Genomic DNA, 21,323 nt, shown 5'->3' on the forward strand with positions numbered 1-21,323 from the left:
AATGTAATAATACTCAGGGCCGATTACAATGTTGGCCGGAAAGGCTCTGAACGGGATTCGGAGCTTATGTTTCCATCTGATTCAGATACATTTCTGACCGACCGATTACAATGCAGGGAAACCGTTTGGGCTGGACAATTCGGTTGCGATTGGCATTCGAACAGCCCAAGTGGTTTGGAACCGAATCAAACAGCTCTATGGACATGGTTTCCGACCTGGCTATTACGATGGCCAATTCTGACAGCTGTTCCAAATCCGTTTGCCCGACATGAAACGGCTGTCGGAATCGGACTTTGGGGGCCAGTAACAAGCCCTCCTTCCACCCACAGGCCTCCAGTTGGGGCCTGTGGGGGTACCTATGTGTCCCCTCTTTGCAACTGTGCACAGTGCGGCAGGCACCCTGAGATGTGTCCACCACAGGGAGCAAGGTTTTCCTCAACAACCCCTTTTTTCGATGGGACCCTGTGTTCTCGTTTGGAACACATGCTCCCATTGAAGTCAACGCAAGTCCAACTGGTCGATGTTGGGAAGCATTGTAATCGGTCGATCGGACTCACAGAACCCAATTCGGTCGGAAAGCATTCCAAAACTGATTGAGTTGGAAGACTTTTCGACCGACATCATAATCGGCCCCATAGTGTGTTTAATAGACAGAACAACTGTGCATTCCTGATAACCTACATTGGGGTAAAATGCATTTGGAAAAAAACTAAACTATTAGCGAGTCCAACCAAATAAATCAGGCATCTTCCATTTACTTTGGGAGTGTTGGAACATGGGGAACCAGTGAAATATGTAGGTCATCTCCCTTGACATGCCATCAATTAAGCACTACGTTTACAGCTTTAGGCATGCCACTTACAAATCATTGACATCATGTGTTTAAGTCTAATTTGTTTAACCAAAGACAACAGACCCATCAACATTAAATGCATTTAAGTGCTTGCTGCACGGCTCCCCAGGCTAGTTTTGATGGCTCCCCATGGAGCCACGCTATACAGTTTGGGAACCACTGCGCTATACAGTTGCCACATATACACACACTCAACCACAAAGACCGCACCAAAGGACACACTACAGAAAAGGTTATATTATTCACCAACTGCTGCAAGACCCCCACAACGCCCCCCACCCATCACCCGTGTTTTACTGGCCATCTTCCTGCTGCAGTGAGTTTTAACTCTTGTACAGTTGCACTGCCTCGTTGTAGGTTTGCACGATTTAATGCCATATACACATACACACTATATTGCCAGAACTCTAACGTTCTCAAAGAACAGGAAGGTTTATAGTCTGTCATATGAAAAATAAAAGCCTTTCCTTTGGTCTAAGGGTCTGGGTGTGGGTACATTTTATCCAATAAATCATACTTTTTATCTTGGGGTGTTAGTTTATTGATTTAATGCCTCTATTACGTTCTGCTGAAAAAGACCTTTGTCTTCTTAACCATGCACGTGGAAGCCTGGCTTATTCATGCTTAGAAAATGTAAAATAAAGAAAACCCGAAGTTCCATTTGCAAGATGTAAATCAGCTGGCGAGCTGCCAACTCCATTCTGGCCACTCCTAGTACTCACTGTCCTGAAGTGGCCAGAAAGGTTTAGCTGAGCATATTAAACTTAGGATTACCCGAGGGTTTTAATGGAGGCAGGTCGAAAATGGCCTCACAAGATGCTTTTTGGTCATGTATGTTGCCGTGGCAGGGAGCATGCTTCTGGACTGTATCGAATAACTGGACTTTATCTAGCTATTGTTTGTTAAAAAGAAACAAATGTGTTTGACTCAGAATCCCCAAATGATTTGGATAACAGCACTGGGCCTTTTCCTGGATGGCAGAGTTGGTTTTGTTTTGGGTAGATGGAGTGTGATTTGGCTGGTCTTAGCATAGTTGGTATCAATGGAATCATCCTCTTTCCATATCTTTTTAGCTGGTCATGGGGCTTGCCTTTCTTCGGTGGTGTCTGCTTAGATCTGGGAATTACTGGGTCAAAAGGGCTCCTTTTTCATACAGAAAGGAGAATATCATCAACTACTTTGAGAAAAATTCAAAGGTTTTAGTTCTGCCTCTCTGTGTATGTCCTGACATCAGTACCCTGCAAAAGCAGATCATACCCTTTCACAGAATCAATACCTTTAGACGGTCTTGGTTTTAAATCACAGCGACTGCCCAGCAATGCGCCACACGAGTGAAGTACTGCTGCAGCTAAAGACTTACGCCTTCTTCTGAAGGGAGTAGGCTTGGAGAGTCAGAGCTCTACCTGCTGGTAATCCAGCATCAACCTCTCCAAGGGATCTTCCCGAGACTGTGTGTTTTGGAATGTTGTTACTTATATACACATAAAATCAAGAGAATGAATTTTATAAGAGCGCTTTGGTGACCAAGTTAAATAACTACCGCACACTGCAACTGTACAGTCAATATTGACACAAGACTAGTGTTTACACCGTGGCTAACATGAGAGACAAAGCACAGGGCGCCAGCCTCGGTCCAGCCCAATGGAGGCCTCTTTTAAGCTGGAAGAGAAGATGTCTGGTAGGACTGAAGTATTCAGGTGCCGCAAGGGCTGGATCCACCAGAGTGATCCGGTCTTGCAATGAGATATTGGACCAGGCGCGACACTTACTGTTGCAAGACAGGATTTCTCCAGATGAAAGCCCCGCAAATGCAAAATTCTGCCAGAGGTTAGTTAAGTGATCTTTGCGTTAAAGTGAAAAGCTTCAGAGAGATTACACACATTTTATTTGTATTTATGAGCTTTGCTCACAGAGTAATGTAAAAAATAAAACGAGCTAATAAAAACCAGACGAAAAGGCACAGTCTCATCTCTGTGTCGAATAGTGGTGCAATGGACAGGTGGGATTTGTTTCCACCCTGTGAGAAGACACAGGCTGCTCTGGCAGAGAACTAGGCTATTTTAAGTAGGTCATGGATGAAGGGCATTGATTCTATCCCCAGCCTAGTAACTAAGCGATGCCAACTTGTGGACCCCGCCACCAAGGAGCGGGATCTGCCCCTCTACGGTCTTCAGGGGTAGGGTATTGTAAACTGCATAGACAGACTCAGGAGCAATTAGTATTGACTGTTTATCTTATTCTGTGCCTTGCTGCGGCGTCTTGTGTCTTATAGGGCTGCATCCCTCATACATCTGCACATTCTCAAAGACTCGTGTTCTACCACCAGGACGCCATGAGAGGGCTCCCAAACCCCACAGAAGCGTTTCAATACTGAAGTAGGTTACAACAAACACAACGCTCCACTCTGAACCAGAGGGTGAGACATTGAATAGAATATTGGGCCTGCCTTTAGTGCAAACTTGGGATCAGGTGTTCTTTTTTCAACATATGATTTTGCAAAACCGACATCTGTATTGTATTATATTGCACTAGCGATTTGTATATTAATTTCTATGGGTCTTGCAAGGGACTATTGTGCTTTATCTATCAAGCTTTACCTTGAGCACCTGCCGTGGGGTCTCGTCGGGAGGTGCCCAGCAGCCCTCGAGACTGGTACATATTTCTTAAAGAGAGTTCAGAAGTCACCTTACAATACATTTTTCCTCTACTAAGGCACCACAGCCTGTGCATATTTACAGAAAGCAGTCTGAGCAATTCATACAGAAGTGTCTGAGTAGGTGTAATCTACTACCTAACGGCAGCTAACTCCTGGATTTTCATAATCCATATCCGCTCATGAAAAATATGCTCTCAATCAGGCCTCGTGCTAAGGGTAGAATGACACTCTGTTTGCTGGCCTGGCAGGGGAAGCCATAAAATGCGACCCAGCCAGTCCGGCTGCCCCGTGGTTTTCGTGGTACCAAGAGGGGTCGGTGGAGGAACGTCCGAGGAGTGAGGGGAGATGACTGCAACAGAAGGCAGCAGGGATGCCGGCATCTTGTGTTTGGAATCGGGCAGCTTCCATCAGAGGGTGAGACCCACGACTATCTGCATTATTTCATATACGTGGAGTGGGGGGCAGTGTTAATGCCTGAAAACTTATGAAAACACAAGAAGAAGCATATGATCACGCTAATATTACAAGTCATTTACATGTTCTCTGAGAAATAAAAAACCAAAAATAGACGAAGGGCATTTGTAGGTGACTATTTTCACATTTTACCTGGGATTTCTCTTTTAACAAAGGTAGATAGACAGTTAAATGACAGGCTCGCTAGATAGTTTTGTGTAAAATTTAAATTATAATATACCAGCTTCTTAATCATTTAATTTGTATTTAGAATGTCACCTTACAAGGTGTTACGTGACACAGTGAATACATGTGGGTTTATGGTGAGCGTTCTGCACTGGGTACAGTTGGTGGGTGATCAGCTGTTAAACTGGGTTCCTGTTCTGGTGCCCTTACTGTTAGTTGCCAATAAGGGACTTACTTGTTACTCAGCCCGGGTCCCTATAATACTTTTTTTTATTACAAACCTTTCAAATTCGGGATATTGTGTGTGGTCCTTGTCTAATAAGTAGGTTATCACCTTAAGACAATAGTTCGTAATTGAAAATGAGAAAAAGGCTTCAGCTCATTGCGATGCAGTTAAAGGTTTTTATGAGTGTTATTTTTAATTCCCACCCTTTTTATTGAGTTTTCAAATACAGAGTTCTGGGTATTGAGATACCATATTACAAATATCAACATAAGAGGCAATCGTATTGAGATAGAGCGTTCAATGCGTTTGGCAGTTTCATAAACTCTGATATGCGCTATGTTGAAACAAGAAAACAGTTATTTAATAATGACCTCATACCCATTGATAGCTAAAAATGGGGCACGGTCAAGGAGGAGCCAAGCTGGCGACCAAGATGGCCGCTTAGGCTCCTGGGTCCGCAGACCTCCTCATCCTGCTACAAGATCCTGCCAGTTATCCTCTGCCTATGCCACTCTCCCGGGTAGATGAAACGAAATAACGCTGCACCGAGTGACCCCGAAAGTTCCACCTGCTTCGAGAACAGAGAAACGTCTCCTTGAAGTTTGCGGCCTACATCAGCATTGCAGCCGGGGCCTCGAGTAGGAGTGCAGCCGGCTTCTAGTTGAACAACATCGGCCATAAGAGTCCGGAAGAAGCCGGTCCACCGGAATGGAAGAATATTTTGTCCGATCTTAACATCAAATATCCGTATGGATTAGCGCCGAAATGGGGAACTCAATGACACTGCAGATGCGAGCTGAATAATTGGTTGTCGAAGCCCGGAATATAAACGGCTTGGTGCCATCTAAACTGCGACCCGATGGTTTCGGGCATGAAGACAGCTCCGCAATATCCTTGCATGCAGAGGGGTTGGAACGTGTGTCTGCTTCTAATTCTACTGGTCTATCCCGAGGGCCCAGGGGTGGACCGTGAACGAAACGCGTGAAATGGCGCTCAATATCGACCTTCGTGCGAATCGGACCCCCGATCCTCCGAGAGGTCTGGGAAAATTCATACGGATGACCTGGGACGACATATCCTATCTAAGGGATCTCCTAGACCGGACCAGAATTTCCCTATCGGGGGGACCAACTAGTGCTGACCAGGGTTGAACCTACGCTTGGAGCTATAATGGAAGCGATCGAGGGTCTTCATCTCTCTCTGAACTAGAAAGCCCAAGCCTTGGAGCACAAATTGGATGCCGTGGCTTTTGGACTAGGACATAGTGACATAGCTTTTGTTCAATTCAATGCCACTGCGGAAGTAACAACATCCACACTACCCAGACTAATGGCGGCCAACAATCCCATAAAACGAGCGATGCGGGAGACCCTGGATTGCACATTTGCTAAGGACCATGTATTGGAGGTCCCGGTTATGTCAGTGCTCACAATATTGTTATCGACTGAGGACAAATCGCACCAGGCAATGTATCGGATGACTCATGTGACGACTCAGGAGTGGCTCGAAAGGGTGGCCCTTTCTCCCTTTCCGAACTCAGTACACCCGGACTTTAAACAACATCCGTGGTTCTTATCGACACTGATGGGACCCAGTGACAATGAGACTGAGAAAGCCCAGCTGTTTCCGGCTCGCTACTGTTCTTTCGAATTTTTCAAGATGGCGGCTGTCCGGTTTATGATTATTCAAGTAACTGATCGAACGGGTCAAGGCTGAGAACGGCCTATCGTTTCAAGACTTTTATTTAAATGGTGGTAGTGCATGATTCACTTTCTTATGTTGGTACCGGGAGGCAGTGTAGGCGAGTAATGTATCCCCCGATTTTCGCTTGATAGTGAAATGATAATATATCCGTAATAGGGGGAGGCTTAGAACTGGCAGGGGGTGGAGAGGCTGGGAGCCTGTACGAAGGCCCTCCTCCACATACTTCTTTTAGTATTTATAGATTAGATGGGGCGACAGGCACACTGCTAGTTGGGGATTGGCGTAAGCGACATGCAGGGGTGCAGGGTGGGGGGTGGGGTATTGCGCACGTTGCGTTTTTTTATTTTCTTTCTTTATTTATTGGATATCCGGATTCTGTTCTTACTATTAAGGTGCCGATGCGAGCTCTATTATTTTGATGTGTCCGTTTTTGCATACAAATGTCCGTACTTTATCCTGTTTACAATCTTAGTATCGAGGGGCGCAATGATCTTTGATATCCTGATTTTGTGGGTGGGGGGGCATGTGGGCGGCACGCATTGATACAGGCTAACTACGCTAGTTTTATAATCCTGATTCGTCAAACGTGTGTTAGAATCTCAGTGTCCTCCTTCAACGACTGCCGATATTGCGACCTTTCAATTGTTCGATTCCTTGTATGTGTTGGACTGCATTGCACTTGATACGCTCCTATTGTTTTTCGTTTTTTTTATAACAATAAAAAGATTCATTAAAAAAAAATGGGGCACGGTAAGAATGGAGTAACTAAAAAGAAAGGTCATTGAGGGGTAGAGAGAGGGTAAGGAATAGGGGAAATGTATTGTCAACGTGGGCCAAAACAGATGGTCATTCTATAGAAAGATTCCCACTAGAATGCAGGAAATATAATTATATTATAAGGGATTTTGAGGGGAGATGCTTTTATCTATTTTATTCTAAATATTATTGTGTTTCAATGAGTGAGATTTTAGACCTATGTTGAGAGCTGTCGGCGCTCCTGATGAACAGAGTCCGGGCCCACCAAGTATGAATAGAAAGCTTTCCGAGATCTTTCCATTCTGAGAGAATAGATTTAAGACCATTCGATAGGAGTATGTGCAAGAGAGCTACCTTTTCCATTTTGAGGTCTTTGATAATTGATGTTGGGTATACTCCCAAAGCGATAAATGCTAGGTGCGGAGACCATTGAATATGTAGAATTTGGTTTATGAGTAAACTGATTTCAGTCTACAAAGATGTGATAGATTTGCTAATTAATAACATGAGATTTAGGTCATCCCTGTGCTCTTTTCAACTCCAGCTTTCATCAGAGTTGGATCAACCCACTTAAACATTTTTGGCTGGGGTCCAGTGAGACGTGTGAGCTACTCAGAAGTCAGCATTGTTCCAGCGAGGGAACAATCTTATTTTTCGTCAATTTAAGCCATGTATTGTTCCAATCTAATCTTGTAGGGGGATCTTCCGAGTTGTTGTGCAGCATTCAAATCCCTTTTTTAAGGGAAGTAAAAGTGTAGAAGGGTTGAGTGATAATATAGCAGACATTTTTGAGACAGCATGTCCACTAATGGCTATTTTAGTTAAAGTGTAAAGGAGATCCGGGCTATGCGGCGTTTTGTGTTCAGATCACAAAGCCTTACTAGATAAGAATTTGTGACAGTCAAAATCATTTAGATGGCATTTATCTTTGATAGTTGAAAAAAGGTAGACGGTTAGAGGGAAGGCTAGGGTCTTTATTTAATAGGATTCTCCCTTTCTGCCCAATCCTTGAAGAAAAGTGCATTCCCGTTGAAATTGAGGTTGTCATTGTGCCATCGGCAGGCAAGGGTGGAGTATGTCAACTACTTATTTAGACTGGAGTCTAGTTTGCATATTGCCTGAGCTGTAGCGGTGAGCACGAACAAAGAGTTCTTCTATTATGATTTTCTGAGTAGAATGTAAGAGGTCAGGGATAGGAAATGCACAAGTGACTGATCTATGGCAAGCCATGTAGGATGTTGATTACTTTAGAGTTTGAGCCAGTGAATACCTTGTTTAGCGAGGTAGGCGGTTTGATATCTTCTATAATCTGGTAAGTTTAACCTCCGAGATGTTTAGGAGTCTATGTTTTCTTAACTTTGATTCTAGGATTTATTAAAAACCATAGGAAATTATTTACTAGAGCATAATTTTTTTAAGGAGTCGGAGAGGGAATTGGGAGGACATATTTTTAGGAAAGTTCACTAATAGAAAATCATAATTTTAATGGGTTTCTTCACAGCCCCAACATGTAATAGATTTTATTGACCATTTCTCTAAAAGATATATTCAAAGGATGACAGATTCGTTGCATTTGATACAATGGGAAAGTTCACTTTCAAACCATACGCCAAGATATGTTATTTCTTTGCTTTCCCACGTGAGCCCAGTATCAACTACCATAGTTTTTGTGCTATGGAGATTAAGTGGAAGTATTTCTGTTTTTTCTTTAAGTCTGCAACCAGAGATCTTCGCATAGATTTTATTGTGTTGAGTATAGCAGGGTTGGCTGTTCTTGATTTTTCTGTACTTATTGAAACATCTGTGTATGCAGCAATTTTTTGAGGGACATCGGCAAAAGGTATTCCTGCTTTTATGAGTGTAATAAGTGTTAACCAAACCGCTTACTTATATTTCTCTGGAACATTTAAATGACAGGAGTTAAAACAATAAATGTCATGATTCAAATAAAACCTAAAGTCCCTTTCACTACGCGCGCGCGCACACACACACACACACACACACGCGCACACACACACACGCGCACACACACACACACGCGCACACACACACACGCACGCACACACACACACACACACACACACACACACGCACTCACACACAATGTTATTCGTGTGCCTGTTTTGCATATTTACCTCCATCTTCAGCCGTCTACAATCAAATAACTGAGTCTGGTACCGCGGTGCATGCTCCCGCTGAACACCAAAGAGGCCGAGAACAGGATGGGACAGACCTGCCAGCAATGCCACTTCATCGCCCCTGCCAATCGCTTCGTCTACCTGGATTAGAGCCATGTTGACTGGAGAGAAGACATTGCTTACAGTGGGAGAACATCATTAGCACATCAAGACAGCACAGCGCCCTCCAGCTGCAGGCGCCCCACTGTCATTGCATGTATCACCCCAAATTAATTTCACTCACACAAGAGGGCTGGTTTCAAAGATAAAACCCCAACATAAAGGAGGGTAGGTGGCTCCACATTTCCAGTAAGCCGTGGTTTGGAGGATAGTGCCAGGGTATTAGGTATTTAAGCGCAGCACTTAAAAAGCAGATGCAGAAATTGCAAAACAGCAACACGTAAAGCAGCCTTTGCATAACACTTCTGTCCATGCAGCGAATCACTTAAGAACTGAGTGCATGGCATTTCGGACGCTGGTTGTAAACACCATTAAGTGTTGAAAGCAGGCTATGTCCTACTTCAGACGCCATTTTAAATACTTACTGTTGACCTTGTTAATGTTGCCTTGAATCTCCGCTTGCGTCAGCAGCTCTTCATAGGCGTCCCTTTCTTCGTCAGAAATGGTACTGTTCTGAAAAAAAAGGACACCACCATCACTGATTAACAATAATTGCTCAATAAGATTTTTTATGTTACTTATTTTGAATAGTAATATATCTGGGGGGAAAAGTAGAGAAACCAATGGCTGGTAATCTGCACATGCTCGTTATGTCTGGTTATTTGATAAAACTCAATTCAGCCAAAGTCCACAAGGAGCAAACTGCGTATGTTAGAATAGGTCGCCAAGTGAAAATAGATTATTTTTACACAGAAATAAATTGGAATTCTTAGCAGCGGAGAGATCTATCAGATATGTAATAGTAAAAAACATAAAATGTGCAAATGTTGAAGTGTATCCATGATGGCTATTTAGCACAGTATCATGGACATTACATAAAAAAATATTAGTGTCATCCATGTATTAAAGCAGTTCACTAATTTAAAAAAAAGTCCTGCTTGGGTCGTTATAACTAGAGTTCTTCTTGTTGATGCTGCCAGGCACAGATGTTTCACCCCCTTTATCTGCTGAAACAGAATCCACTCAGTTGCTCCTTTGGATAACAAACCTAGTTCTAAAGCTATTACCTCTCTGGTTGGAGACAGCCACTCCCTTGTAAGTGGTCCCTACATTTTAGCATTTTTTTGCCAACAAAATGCGTATTGGTTTCTGCAAAAGTAATTGCAATGGCTAAAGTTACATATACACGAAAGAGAACGACACAAATAATAAAAGCACAAAAACACCTGCTGCAAGTTGATGTTCTCAAATAAAACCCTAACCCTAAGACCTTGCACCGTAGCTAAAGACATATCCGACGGAGGACGTTGTATGTTCGAAGTCTCAGGTACCAAACAGTAAGATAAGGTTACCTTACCCTGACCTAGGTACGCCTACCACCCATAAATGAAACTACCACCCCACAGTGGTGAGGCTGAAAACTGCTTTTCCAAAGTTGTTAAAGGCACAGTAAATCGCATGCTTCCGGTATTTACTTTTAGGACCTTGTTCCATCCCCCATGCAGCTGAAGACCCACTGCATATCTAAGTTTCAGAGCCAATCAGCTGCATTTACAAGGGTGGTGGTAACAAGGTGCAGAATGTTAAGCGTTGATTACAGAAGAACACATTCAGATAGGAATAAAGATATCACTATAAAAGTACCTTTATCCTTTACAACTGGAAGAGTTAAGGCGGACCCTGAGAAGAGATAGAACTGGATGGATTTACTCTCAGTGTATATAGAGAATGAATGAAAAGGGAGGGGAAAAATAAAGTAACTGTTGACCTGACTGCTTAAGAGGGAAAAGTCTAATCCTATTACATTGAGATTAAACAGGACCGATGCCATTCAAGCCTCAACTCAAGTTAGTATTGATGAGACGCCAGAAGATTTCATCGCAGTGTTATATGAAAGACAGATTGCACCAGCCGAGGGTGTCACAGAGGCCACTACAAGGCATTATACCCTGAGGCTCAGCAAAGCAGGCAATAGACCTAGACTTCGACCACCAACGAGGGAAAATAGGGGAGGCAATTAGGAACATGACAAGGGGGAAAAGCCCTCGGGGTTTGAGGGACCGGCTCCGACCAGATGTTTATTATGCCTCTGAAGTGCAGCTCTCTGGAAGTCACTCAGTGGTGTATAAACGACGCCAGGACCCACCGGAAACACCCAAGCTCAATGAGAGACTATTATAGTAACGATGCCCAAGGAATATGAAGACACTTAATCCGGCCTCCTACAAGCCTTATTCAATGATATTTACAAATAAGAAAATATTGAGGAATGTTTGGCAATATGCTTCTCAGGGTGGTGGCCTCATTGGGACAAGAGGATCAGTGTGGGGTTATTCAGGGTGCAGCACTCGGACGAATCTCTGAAGACGTAATCATATAATGCACCATTGGAAGGAACAGAGAAATAGTGTGCATTGGTTGCACTAAATGTAGAGAAAGACCTCAACATCCTTGATTGGGAAAACATGATGGCGCTATTATGAAAAATGGGCTTTGGGCCAAATTTTCTCGGTTAATATGCCTGCTCTACACTAATACGGCAGTCAGGATCAGGTTGGTCGGCGGGATTAGGGTGGGGCAGATTTCTGAGGCATGAAGGATTGGGAAGGCAACCATACTGGTCTGCATACTGTCACCCTTCCTGTTTGCCCTTGGTGTGAGGTTTAGGGGGCTCTCCGGAACATTAGATATTGGAGTGGGAGCTGTTGTTCATTCTATATCAGTCTACGTTGATGAGACACTGGTGTAGATGGCCTTGCGAGTCAGTCCCTACACTATTTTAGGAGCTGGAGAGATTCAGCTCAGTTTTAGGACTGCACATCTATTGTGGCAAAACTATCCTTTTCATCCCCTAGTATGGCTGAGAAAGCAATAAATAACCCATCAAACTTGGGTCTGCACTGGGAGGTAAGGAAACTTCAGCTATAGGGAAATGTAGGTGACTGATCCATGAAATAATATAATACGACTATAAAATGGGAAGGGTGGTGCATCCTGTCCTCAATGAGAAGAACTGCAGAGGTGAAAATAATCTTTCTACCCCAACCTCTGTTGATTACAAAATACAACGTGACCCCTAAGCAGAGCAGCATTTAAGGAGTTGGGCTGCCTCCTGACCTCATTGGTCTGTGTAGTAATTTGGACCAGAATTAAGTTTTAGTGCTGAAACTTAACTGGGTGGACGGTTAGCAACGAGGTAGCTAGCAAGGGAAACTCACGGGTAAAAAAGGTTGCTGAAAGATATTTTAGGGAATGAAGATTTGGTAGAGCTGCTCACGAGGGGAGAAGCACTACCATACATAGTTTGTGAGATGCGCATAGTCTGGACAGAATTCAGAATCCTCCAGAAGTCTCCCCCCACACCCCACCCTTTTGCAGGGTACCTGCGTGTGTGGTCCTTGCAGCTGTCCAAATGTGTAGCCATGTCAAGTTCCCTGGAGACAACTTCATCACATCTGAAGTAGCACAGGAGACATTTGGAGTTAGAGTTTGTCCTCTAGCTAGTGCACTAAGGAAATATGGACGGAGTTCCCACAAGTGCCTAGGCCCTCCTCTACACGGGTGATCATGTTAGAAACCGGACACGGCCCCACATTGGTGTCTTAGCTATCCAGGTCTATATGTTAAACTCTACATATGTGTATTAACCCTATATCCCACTAAAATATAAACATAACAATTTTGATTGTGGTGTAAAAGTCGAATTGCAAAATGATAAATTGTCTGTGAGCGAGAGAGACTCGAATGCAACGGCAAAATGGGAAGGAAAGGGTACTAAATGAACCTTAGATTTCCAATAGATCCCATCAGCATGTCGACACTCGTGAATGTGGAAGCAAACTGAAATATAAGTGACAAGTGACCTAATAGTAATGGTGCTTGTAGTGCACAGCTATCCGTGCTCATCGCGGTATACCGGACAAAAAAAGAGAGAAGGGATGCAGGGAGGAAGTGCTACATAAAACCCAGCCTACTACGGATATTCACATTTTCAAGCACTTTTGCAATCAAGGATGTGAAGGAATGATTAATATAGACAATGTTGTGTTGATACAGAAGGCCAAAATGCCTTTCCAGATGAAAGACAGCAGTATGAGCACTAATATACCAAGAAGGGCGACACTAGTGTTCAGAATAACAAGGAGCTCACTTCTTGTTAACCCGTAGCCACATTAGCCAATCATTGAATGTTTGAGATTCAAATCATAAAATAGTGACTAAATCTACTGTGCTTGTGTATTGGAGAGTCCCACCAAATGTACTGCAAGCAAGGAATTATTGAGGGCAATCACTCATTCCAGAGCAACATCAGTGAGTTGGAAGGGACCTTTTTTTAAGGGGATGAGTGCTGCCTTGTTCCCAGAAGTAGTCAGGAAAGGTTGAGTTGGTCATGCCAGTAAGGACCACCTCCCCTTTTAGTTTTCAAGACGGGATTTTAGATAATAATTTAATGTTTATTTTCAGAAGACTAGCATGAAATTCTGTATCCGTTCAAGACCCAGGCAATTAAAGGAGCAGCTGCACATTGAATGACCTCAACTCAAACCCTGAGGAGTTGGTGGGGACTGAGATCTACAACTGAAGAAAATATAAGGAGGTCATCTGGTCCTGTGAGTCTGTGACCTGATGTCAGTAACTAGAATGCATCCACCCCAGTATCTCATGCTTGGAACAAAAATAGGAACCACATTACTTGTGGATGCTGTTCTCAATAAAGACCACCTCACCGAACTTTGACAGTATTACTCTGATAAGTGTACTCCTCTCTTCTGGAATCTCTGAAGTCTTGGACTAACTTACTTAAAACCCTAGCTTCACATAGCATGTGAAAATCTATAAAAGCAAGATTATTTAATAAAACGACTCCCCACGGAAAATTGAGAAAATGCTGAATCTAGTTTATCAATCAATCAGAGTACTTGTAAAGTGTGCTACTTACCCGTGAGGGTCTCAAGGCGCTGAGGGGAGGGGGTGCCGCTACTGCTCGAAGAGCCAGGTCTTGAGGAGTCTTCTGAAGGCGAGTAGGTCTTGGGTCTGCCGTAGGTGGGTAGGGAGGGTGTTCCAGGTCTTGGCGGCGAGGTAGGAGAAGGATCTGCCACCAGAGGTTGTTCGTTGGATGAGGGGAACAGGGGCGAGGGCGAGGCTGGCAGAGCGAAGCTGGTGGGTGGGGGTGTAGAAGCTGAGTCTACTGTTCAGGTATGCTGGTCCGGCATTGTGGAGTGCTGTGTGTGCGTGGGTGTGGAGCTTGAAGGTGATCCTCTTGTCAACGGGGAGCCAGTGTAAGTCTCTCAGGTGGGGGGTGATGTGGCTGCGGCGGGGGACGTTGACGATCAGTCGGGCGGAGGCGTTTTGGATGCGTTTTAGTCGTCGTAGGTGCTTGGCTGGGATTCATGAGTAGAGTGCGTCGCCGTAGTCCAGTCTGCTGCGGACGAGGGCCTGTGTCATCTTTCTTCTTGTTTCGGTCGGGATCCACTTGTAGATCCTGCGGAGCATGCGGAGGGTATTGTAGCAGGAGGAGGAGACGGCGTTGACCTGTTTAGACATGGAGAGGGAGGAGTAGAGGATGAATCCTAGGTTGCGTGCATGGTCGGTGGGTGTCGGTGCTGTTCCCAGTGTGGTTGGCCACCAGGAGTCGTCCCGGGCTGAGGGGGTGGGTCCGAGGATGAGTACGAGGATGAGTACCTCCATCTTGTCTGAGTTCAGCTTCAGACGGCTGTTCCTCATCCAGTCGGCGACGGCCTTCGTTCCTTCGTGGAGGTTGGTTTTGGCGGTGTGCGGGTCCTTGTTGAGGGAGAGGATGAGCTGGGTGTCGTCAGCGTAGGAGATGATATTGCGGTCGTGTTGGCGGGCCACTTGTGCGAGGGGGGCAATGTAGACGTTGAACAGAATGAATTTGTTTGTCAGGGTGCAAGATACACGGTGGATAAATTAGGTGAGGTTGATGAACTCTGCCTTTTCACCGAAAAACCATAGCGTGCGCAGTCTCAACATTTTCATTACCCAACTTGTGCAAAACTTGTCACAGTAGCCACGCTCTCCACAACATAAAGCAAATGACCACGCCACTGCCTTGACATTAGGGTACCCCAGGATCAACAGGTTTAACGAAGGAAACTTGCTTTAAAACCTCGCAGCTGGTAGGCAACAGGATGGCTTGCTGAGGGTAAATACAGTAATAAGAGTGGATTGGAATTTTAGATTTGCACTTCACATATTGCACCTTTATCACTATTTTATTCCTTTTCTGTTGGACGCCTTTTCTTTTTTCTTCTGTTAAGAGCGTAATGAATGCCAATGATGACAACAATGAACTTCACTGGTGAGTACCTATCAGTGGTCCGCATGGTGGTACGTCCGTGAGGTGTCATTACGCCCGCTTCACCTTTTTTTCACTAATTAAGGGGAGTGTGACTGGGACGGTATTTTAGTATCCCATCATTTTCTGAAATACTGTCAACAAAAACGTGTGAGATTAGGTTTTAAGTATTGTGCATATATGAATACTGCGCACTAGAGTATATCGAGTGTTATGTAGAAAACTACAAACCTCTTAACAGGACTATATTGAGGAGATTCGAGATATTAAGAGCCATCTCCATAAACCAGCGCAAGTAACTCAATATGGTCTAATGCTACAGACAAATAAAGAAGGACTGTGAACCAGTAACATCTCCATCAAACAGTTTTCACATGTGGAATAACTAGGAAACCAAAATAGATTCAGTCTCAGAGTGATTTTAAACCCACTGAGGGTAGTTAAGGTTGGAAGTTGTAACATTTGTGCAAGGGCTCAAGCTTGAAGTTTAAAGATGTAAGAAAACAGAGATGTACAAGTAGTTTGCTGAATCTTAGGGTTAAACGTTGTTGTTGCTCGGACTCACTCCTGGTCTTGGGAACAATTTCTAAAAGGAGACAACAATTTACTAATTAACATTGCTGGCAAACAAAGAACTAATTTCTTTTACAGCAGCCAGATTGCTTGGGTGCATATGCAACCCAGGGGTCTGTAACGCTTCATAGAACATTCTGTGTGGCCTCTCAAGGCACAAGCCCCCTTAGCTGGTAGAGCATGTTCCTTTGAGGGCAGGCAAGGAGGCAGGTCAATAACACTTACCGAGGGGGCACAGTCACAGCTTCTAAATGTGCTGGTAGATTGCTTACCGTGATGTGAATGTTAATGAGACAACACCAACAGTAAGCATGTATAAAGAGGAATGACTGAAAGCCTTTATAAGTAAATGATACATACAATTTTAGTAAGAGCAAAATGTCTTGGCTAACCCCAGGCCTACAAATAGGTATGCTGTTAGTAGCGGCAAAATTACTGCCTAAAATCTTAGTCACAACATGACTTTTTCATTTCCACCTGCTCTCTTAATTAGGTGACACAATGGCTAATGTCCTTGCAGAATGCATGCATTCAATCAGCACAAAGTGGAGGCTCTCGGTCATTCTCCAAGTCTGAGTGAGCAGATTCAGGATTGCGCCTGGGTCTCTTCACCAGGTATTAAATGGATAAAAAATAGGCCAGCATTTTAGGGTTTTTAAAGGAAAGAGGAGCTGAAGACTCTGAGATCTCATTACTTCTCTGTTTTAGTTGAGTGAAGTCAAAACCCAACATTTATTGACAGATCTGCTAAAACTCAGAGGCCTGTCTTGAGAGTGGTATGTGAGGCTTTTAAAAGGGTGTCGTTTCAGACACAAGCAATTATTAAAGCATGTTCGAAAACAAAGCAGTCACCTGGGACTTCAAGGGCAGATGAGGTTGTTCACCTGTCATCTGGGAGGAGGCTCCCCAGTGATCAGAGGTAGCATCCTCAGACAAGGCACCAGATCTGACAGCTGGAGAGAGATGGACTTTCTTTTCTCCCAATACTGTAATGAATAGAGGAAATGTCACTGCTCCATGTCTGCTTTACTGCATTTACTTACATATGGTAGGGAACGTAAACCTGCATCACACCTCACAGGAATGGCCTCACGCCCAAATGGAGTCATTATTCCACTGATCCCAGTTTCTTTTCAGAAGGAATTCCCAAGGTCCAGCTCAGAGATACCCAGATGGTCTGCATCAGCAAAATGTAATTAAATAATAAAAAAGGTAATTCACTCCACCAAGGAAGCGCAGGCAGATACTAATAAAACAAGTTATGAACTGTCTGACATCGGAATCAGAGCAGAGGCAACTGTTTGAACTTGTCTGCATGGATGATGAATACCCCAGTCCCAAGACCTTTGAATGAGAAAGCCGAAGCCATAGAATAATCTAAAGGAGTTCCATCAAAGATCTGAACAGTCTTTGCTCTGGTATGGAAGAAACTAAGGAAGGGGAATCCATCTCCAGGGGCTACAGACGAATATTCACTAGAATGCACTGGGCTAGAAGGATAATCAGAAAGCTGAAACCAGGAATTAGGAGCAGTAGCCAGAAATCTGTAGGGAACAGGAACCAGGTAAAGGGGAATGAACACAACACCAGGACAGCACCGGACGGTGCAGTGCAAAGAACAACCAGGCACTCCAAGATATGTTGCTGCTATGACACTAAACACCCCACAGTGCTGCAACACCAGAGCTTTACAAAGCAGAGTATAGTGTGCTGACAGATCCGCTCCCACAGCGCCACGATTGCAAACAAGTACCTAATATTATAGGGATGCTGCCTCACCTGAACTCTACTCTTGGCTATGATATTTGACAACTGGAGCAACTTTCAGGTGTTCATATACACCTCATCAACCAAGACCATGTATATATAAAATGTATGAGGGGAGCTGGACTCGACTGCCCAAGTGTTAGATAACCAAATAGCAGCAGAGTTTGGCTCCTTAAACAAGTCAGGACACAAGAAAAACAACATGGTTGGAATAAGATCAACGATTAGACATTTGTCTGCAGCCCAATCAATGCTTTAGGAGCACTCGTAAATCAATCACTGGAGAGACTACAACATCACTCCCGAGTATTGACCAGACAAAGCATAGAGAAAAGAGCTATAGAGTTCTTAGAAAGAGATAAATGTGATTAAATATTTTGCCACCCACAAAACTACTCGTATGCATTTGGGATTCTCTTGACGAGCTCCTCTTAAAGATTTTGCAAAGTGAGATGGGTGCAAGAGGGCACGGGAGCAATGATCACCACTCCCAGCCCCGCCCTGAATGAATGTCTATCCTAATGGTGAAAGAACAAAGAGGCAAGAAGTGCCCACCTGAAGCAAGGGAGGGGAGGGGGTAAATGGATGTGACTGTAGGGCTGGCAGGAATATGCTACTTTTAAACAGAGAACCAACCACTTCACACAGAGAAAATTAATCTCTCGTTCAGTGGGCTAGTGTTTAAAACCTCTCACCTGCTCAATGTCTCCACACCTCCAAACCTCTTAAAGAGACAGATGAATCTGACTGGCAAAAAAGGCCAATTTCACAGGATGCATATGCATTATTTTAATGGTACAGTAGGAGTAAAGATGCTGGTCAGATAAATCACTAGGATAGAAATCTATGTAAATGTCAGAGACCACCTGAAGAAAGAATGCAGTCAGGGTAGAGGAATCAAATAGTAGCAACTTAGTCTTGTCACTTTTGAACTTGAGCCCAGGAATGCATCAGGAATCCAGCTATATGAATAGTCCAGACAATATCGGCTGCAATATACAAGCTATCAATGGGGAGACTACATTTTTTAGCAATATGGAGGTTGCAGATAAGTCGGTGTTAGAGGGGAGAGAGGCTAATGGCAACATAGATGCAGTGTTGGATAAAGATACTGTTACAGGAAATGTGACTGCAGCAAGCTTTGGAGATATAGTAGCGGCTTCCAATGTGAGTAAAACACAAGCTGCGGCACACACTGAGTCAACACAACTAATGCCACCACCACAAGCTATGCCAGAATATCTTTCAGCAACAGATGGTGAATCAGGGGATTTTTACTCCCTATCTGAAGGTTCGATCTCATCTTGTGACGATTTAACCGTGCAATATTCTAGGCAAATGAGTATGGTAGTCGATAGCGGGGGTGAATTAGAGGACTCCGCTGACTTAGGGGAAGACAGCCCTGCTACCATACGGGAAAGGGGACAATCAGTAAACGAAAGAGCGACAGGTAATAATTCACCACCAGAAAAACATAGTGGTAGAACAGCAACATCGGCAGCGGAGGACACTACTTTACATACTATTTATCAAACTATCCTTTCACATATGGATAAGACTGAGCAGGACAGTTTAAGGATACAAAATTCTTGTCGTAGACTGCAGAATTCAATAAGAAGATTGTCAAAATCTCAAACTGACTTTGGAGAAAGAATTGTGGAAGTTGAAACTCGGATCTCCAATATTGAGGATCAATTAGTACAACAGAAGACTACTACTGAGCTGCTGAGTGCGAATAAAGATGATGTACAATGGAAATTGGCAGACTTTGAAAATCGCGCTCGGAGCAACAACTTGAGAATCATGCAAATTCCAGAGGGAAAAGAAGGACAAGATCCACGGAAATTTATCGTACAACTATTTCAACAGGCTTTCCCTGAAATTACCAAGTGGGACTGGGATAGAGAAATAGAGCGAACACATAGGTTCCCATTTAATATACGTCTACAATCTGGGGTATCTAACATCAAACCTAGGCCCTTCTTGGTAGCTTTCAATAGTTTTCTGGCTAAGGAGGATGTGTATTTAAATACACATCCTAACAAGAAAAGAAAGGGGGAAGACTGAGTTTTTTGCAACGCCTGATTTCTCTAAATACACAATAGATACTAGATGGCAGCTACGACAGATGGTTATACAGTTCTAGAGTAAGGGGGTGCAAGCTTACATAATGAATCCTGCCAAACTCAAAGTGATTCATAAAGAAAATTCCAGTTACTTTACTAATGTGGCGGCTGCAAGGGAATATTTGCATGCTATGTAGGGGAAAGAGGGGTCATAGTGCTCCAATGGGTAAATCAGGATTTTAATTCAATAGCGGTGGCTTTCTCTTCTTTTTGCTAGGGATGAGTATATTGTTTGGATAATGGTATCCCTGTGGGGGCAGGCTGGAGGTTGGGAAGCTCCACATCCAAGGACCATAAGTCCTAAAGTCTCGGTAAGAGGGTGGGGAAGGGGGGAAGTGGGGTGGGGGAGGGCTGCACAGGGTGGTGGGATGCGGAAGGGGATGGTAGCATGGTGGGGGTAAAAAGGGGAAAAAACCCTGATGGATCACAAAAAACAGTACAGGAAGGAAAAGATGTTTGATTTAAAGATTATGTGTTTTAGGAGCTTTTTGAGTACAAGAAAGATTTGCATCACAGTTCAGATTGTTAAGAAGAATTCTATGGCTCGTAGTATTAAAATATGCTCCTTAAATGTGTCTGGTCTTAATAATGTGAAAAAAAGGAATAGGGTTGCTTCGGAGCTTCGCTATATTCAACCAGATATTGTATGTCTTCAGGAGACACATCTACCGTGGAGCAATCACCTTTTAGTAGGCAATTTGGGTTATTCGTTAATTTGTGCATCACAACAGACTACTCTGACTCGGGGCGTTATGATTTTAGCAAAACCACGATTGTGTACAATAATTCGTATCCTAACTGATAAATGGGGAAGATGGGCTATTGCGGAGATAAAAATCAAATCTTCTCATATAACTTTGTGCTCAGTTTATGGGTCAAACTTAGATGAACCTGAAGTATTAGTAAATTTGAATATGGAATTAGCAAATTGGGCAACTCCGTTGATAATATGTGGAGATATGAATATTAATCTAAAAAACACAGAGCTTGTGGGAGGTCCTGATAATTATGTTGGTCGGAAATCACGGGTTTTCAAGGCTTTATATAATCTGGTAACAGATCATGGCCTGGTAGATACCTGGAGTAATTTGAAATCTGCATTGCCCGGTTATACTTATTAATTTCCACATAAAAAAATGGTTCGATTAGATTCTTTTTTTTTCCTCCTTTATCGATATTAGCTGAAGCGCATATTGAATTATTTCCCAAAGTTACATCTGATCATGCACCTATTGTGTTAAGCATACCGGATTCTTCAACTGATTTTGGTACAAGATATTTTTCTTTTGACAGGAAATTATGTTTAGATGTAGAATTTAAGGCGACTATGGCAAACTGGATAACGGAATTCATTAATTTTAATGTAGATACTGCTAGTATTGATATAGTGTGGGAAACACTTAAAGCGTG

The 21,323-nt window shown here is 43.5% G+C and overlaps 1 protein-coding gene across 2 annotated transcripts in view; it reads right to left on the bottom strand.

Moving 5' to 3' along the window:
* IQGAP2 (IQ motif containing GTPase activating protein 2) overlaps nucleotides 1-21,323 on the bottom strand; it is a 1,127,142-nt gene that overhangs the window by 432,525 nt on the left and 673,294 nt on the right. The window contains exons 9-10 of one of the 2 annotated variants that reach the window (XM_078675224.1): nucleotides 9,557-9,644; nucleotides 8,970-9,133 (exon numbers count right to left, since the gene is read on the bottom strand). In XM_078675224.1, the coding sequence (XP_078531350.1) occupies nucleotides 8,970-9,133; nucleotides 9,557-9,644 (252 nt within the window). The remainder of the gene's footprint in view (nucleotides 1-8,969; nucleotides 9,134-9,556; nucleotides 9,645-21,323) is intronic. The other variant, XM_078675225.1, reaches the window with a different exon arrangement.

The sequence above is a fragment of the Lissotriton helveticus genome, chromosome 2_1, assembly GCF_964261635.1.
Source record: "Lissotriton helveticus chromosome 2_1, aLisHel1.1, whole genome shotgun sequence".
In the NCBI taxonomy this organism is placed as follows: Eukaryota; Metazoa; Chordata; class Amphibia; order Caudata; family Salamandridae; genus Lissotriton; species Lissotriton helveticus.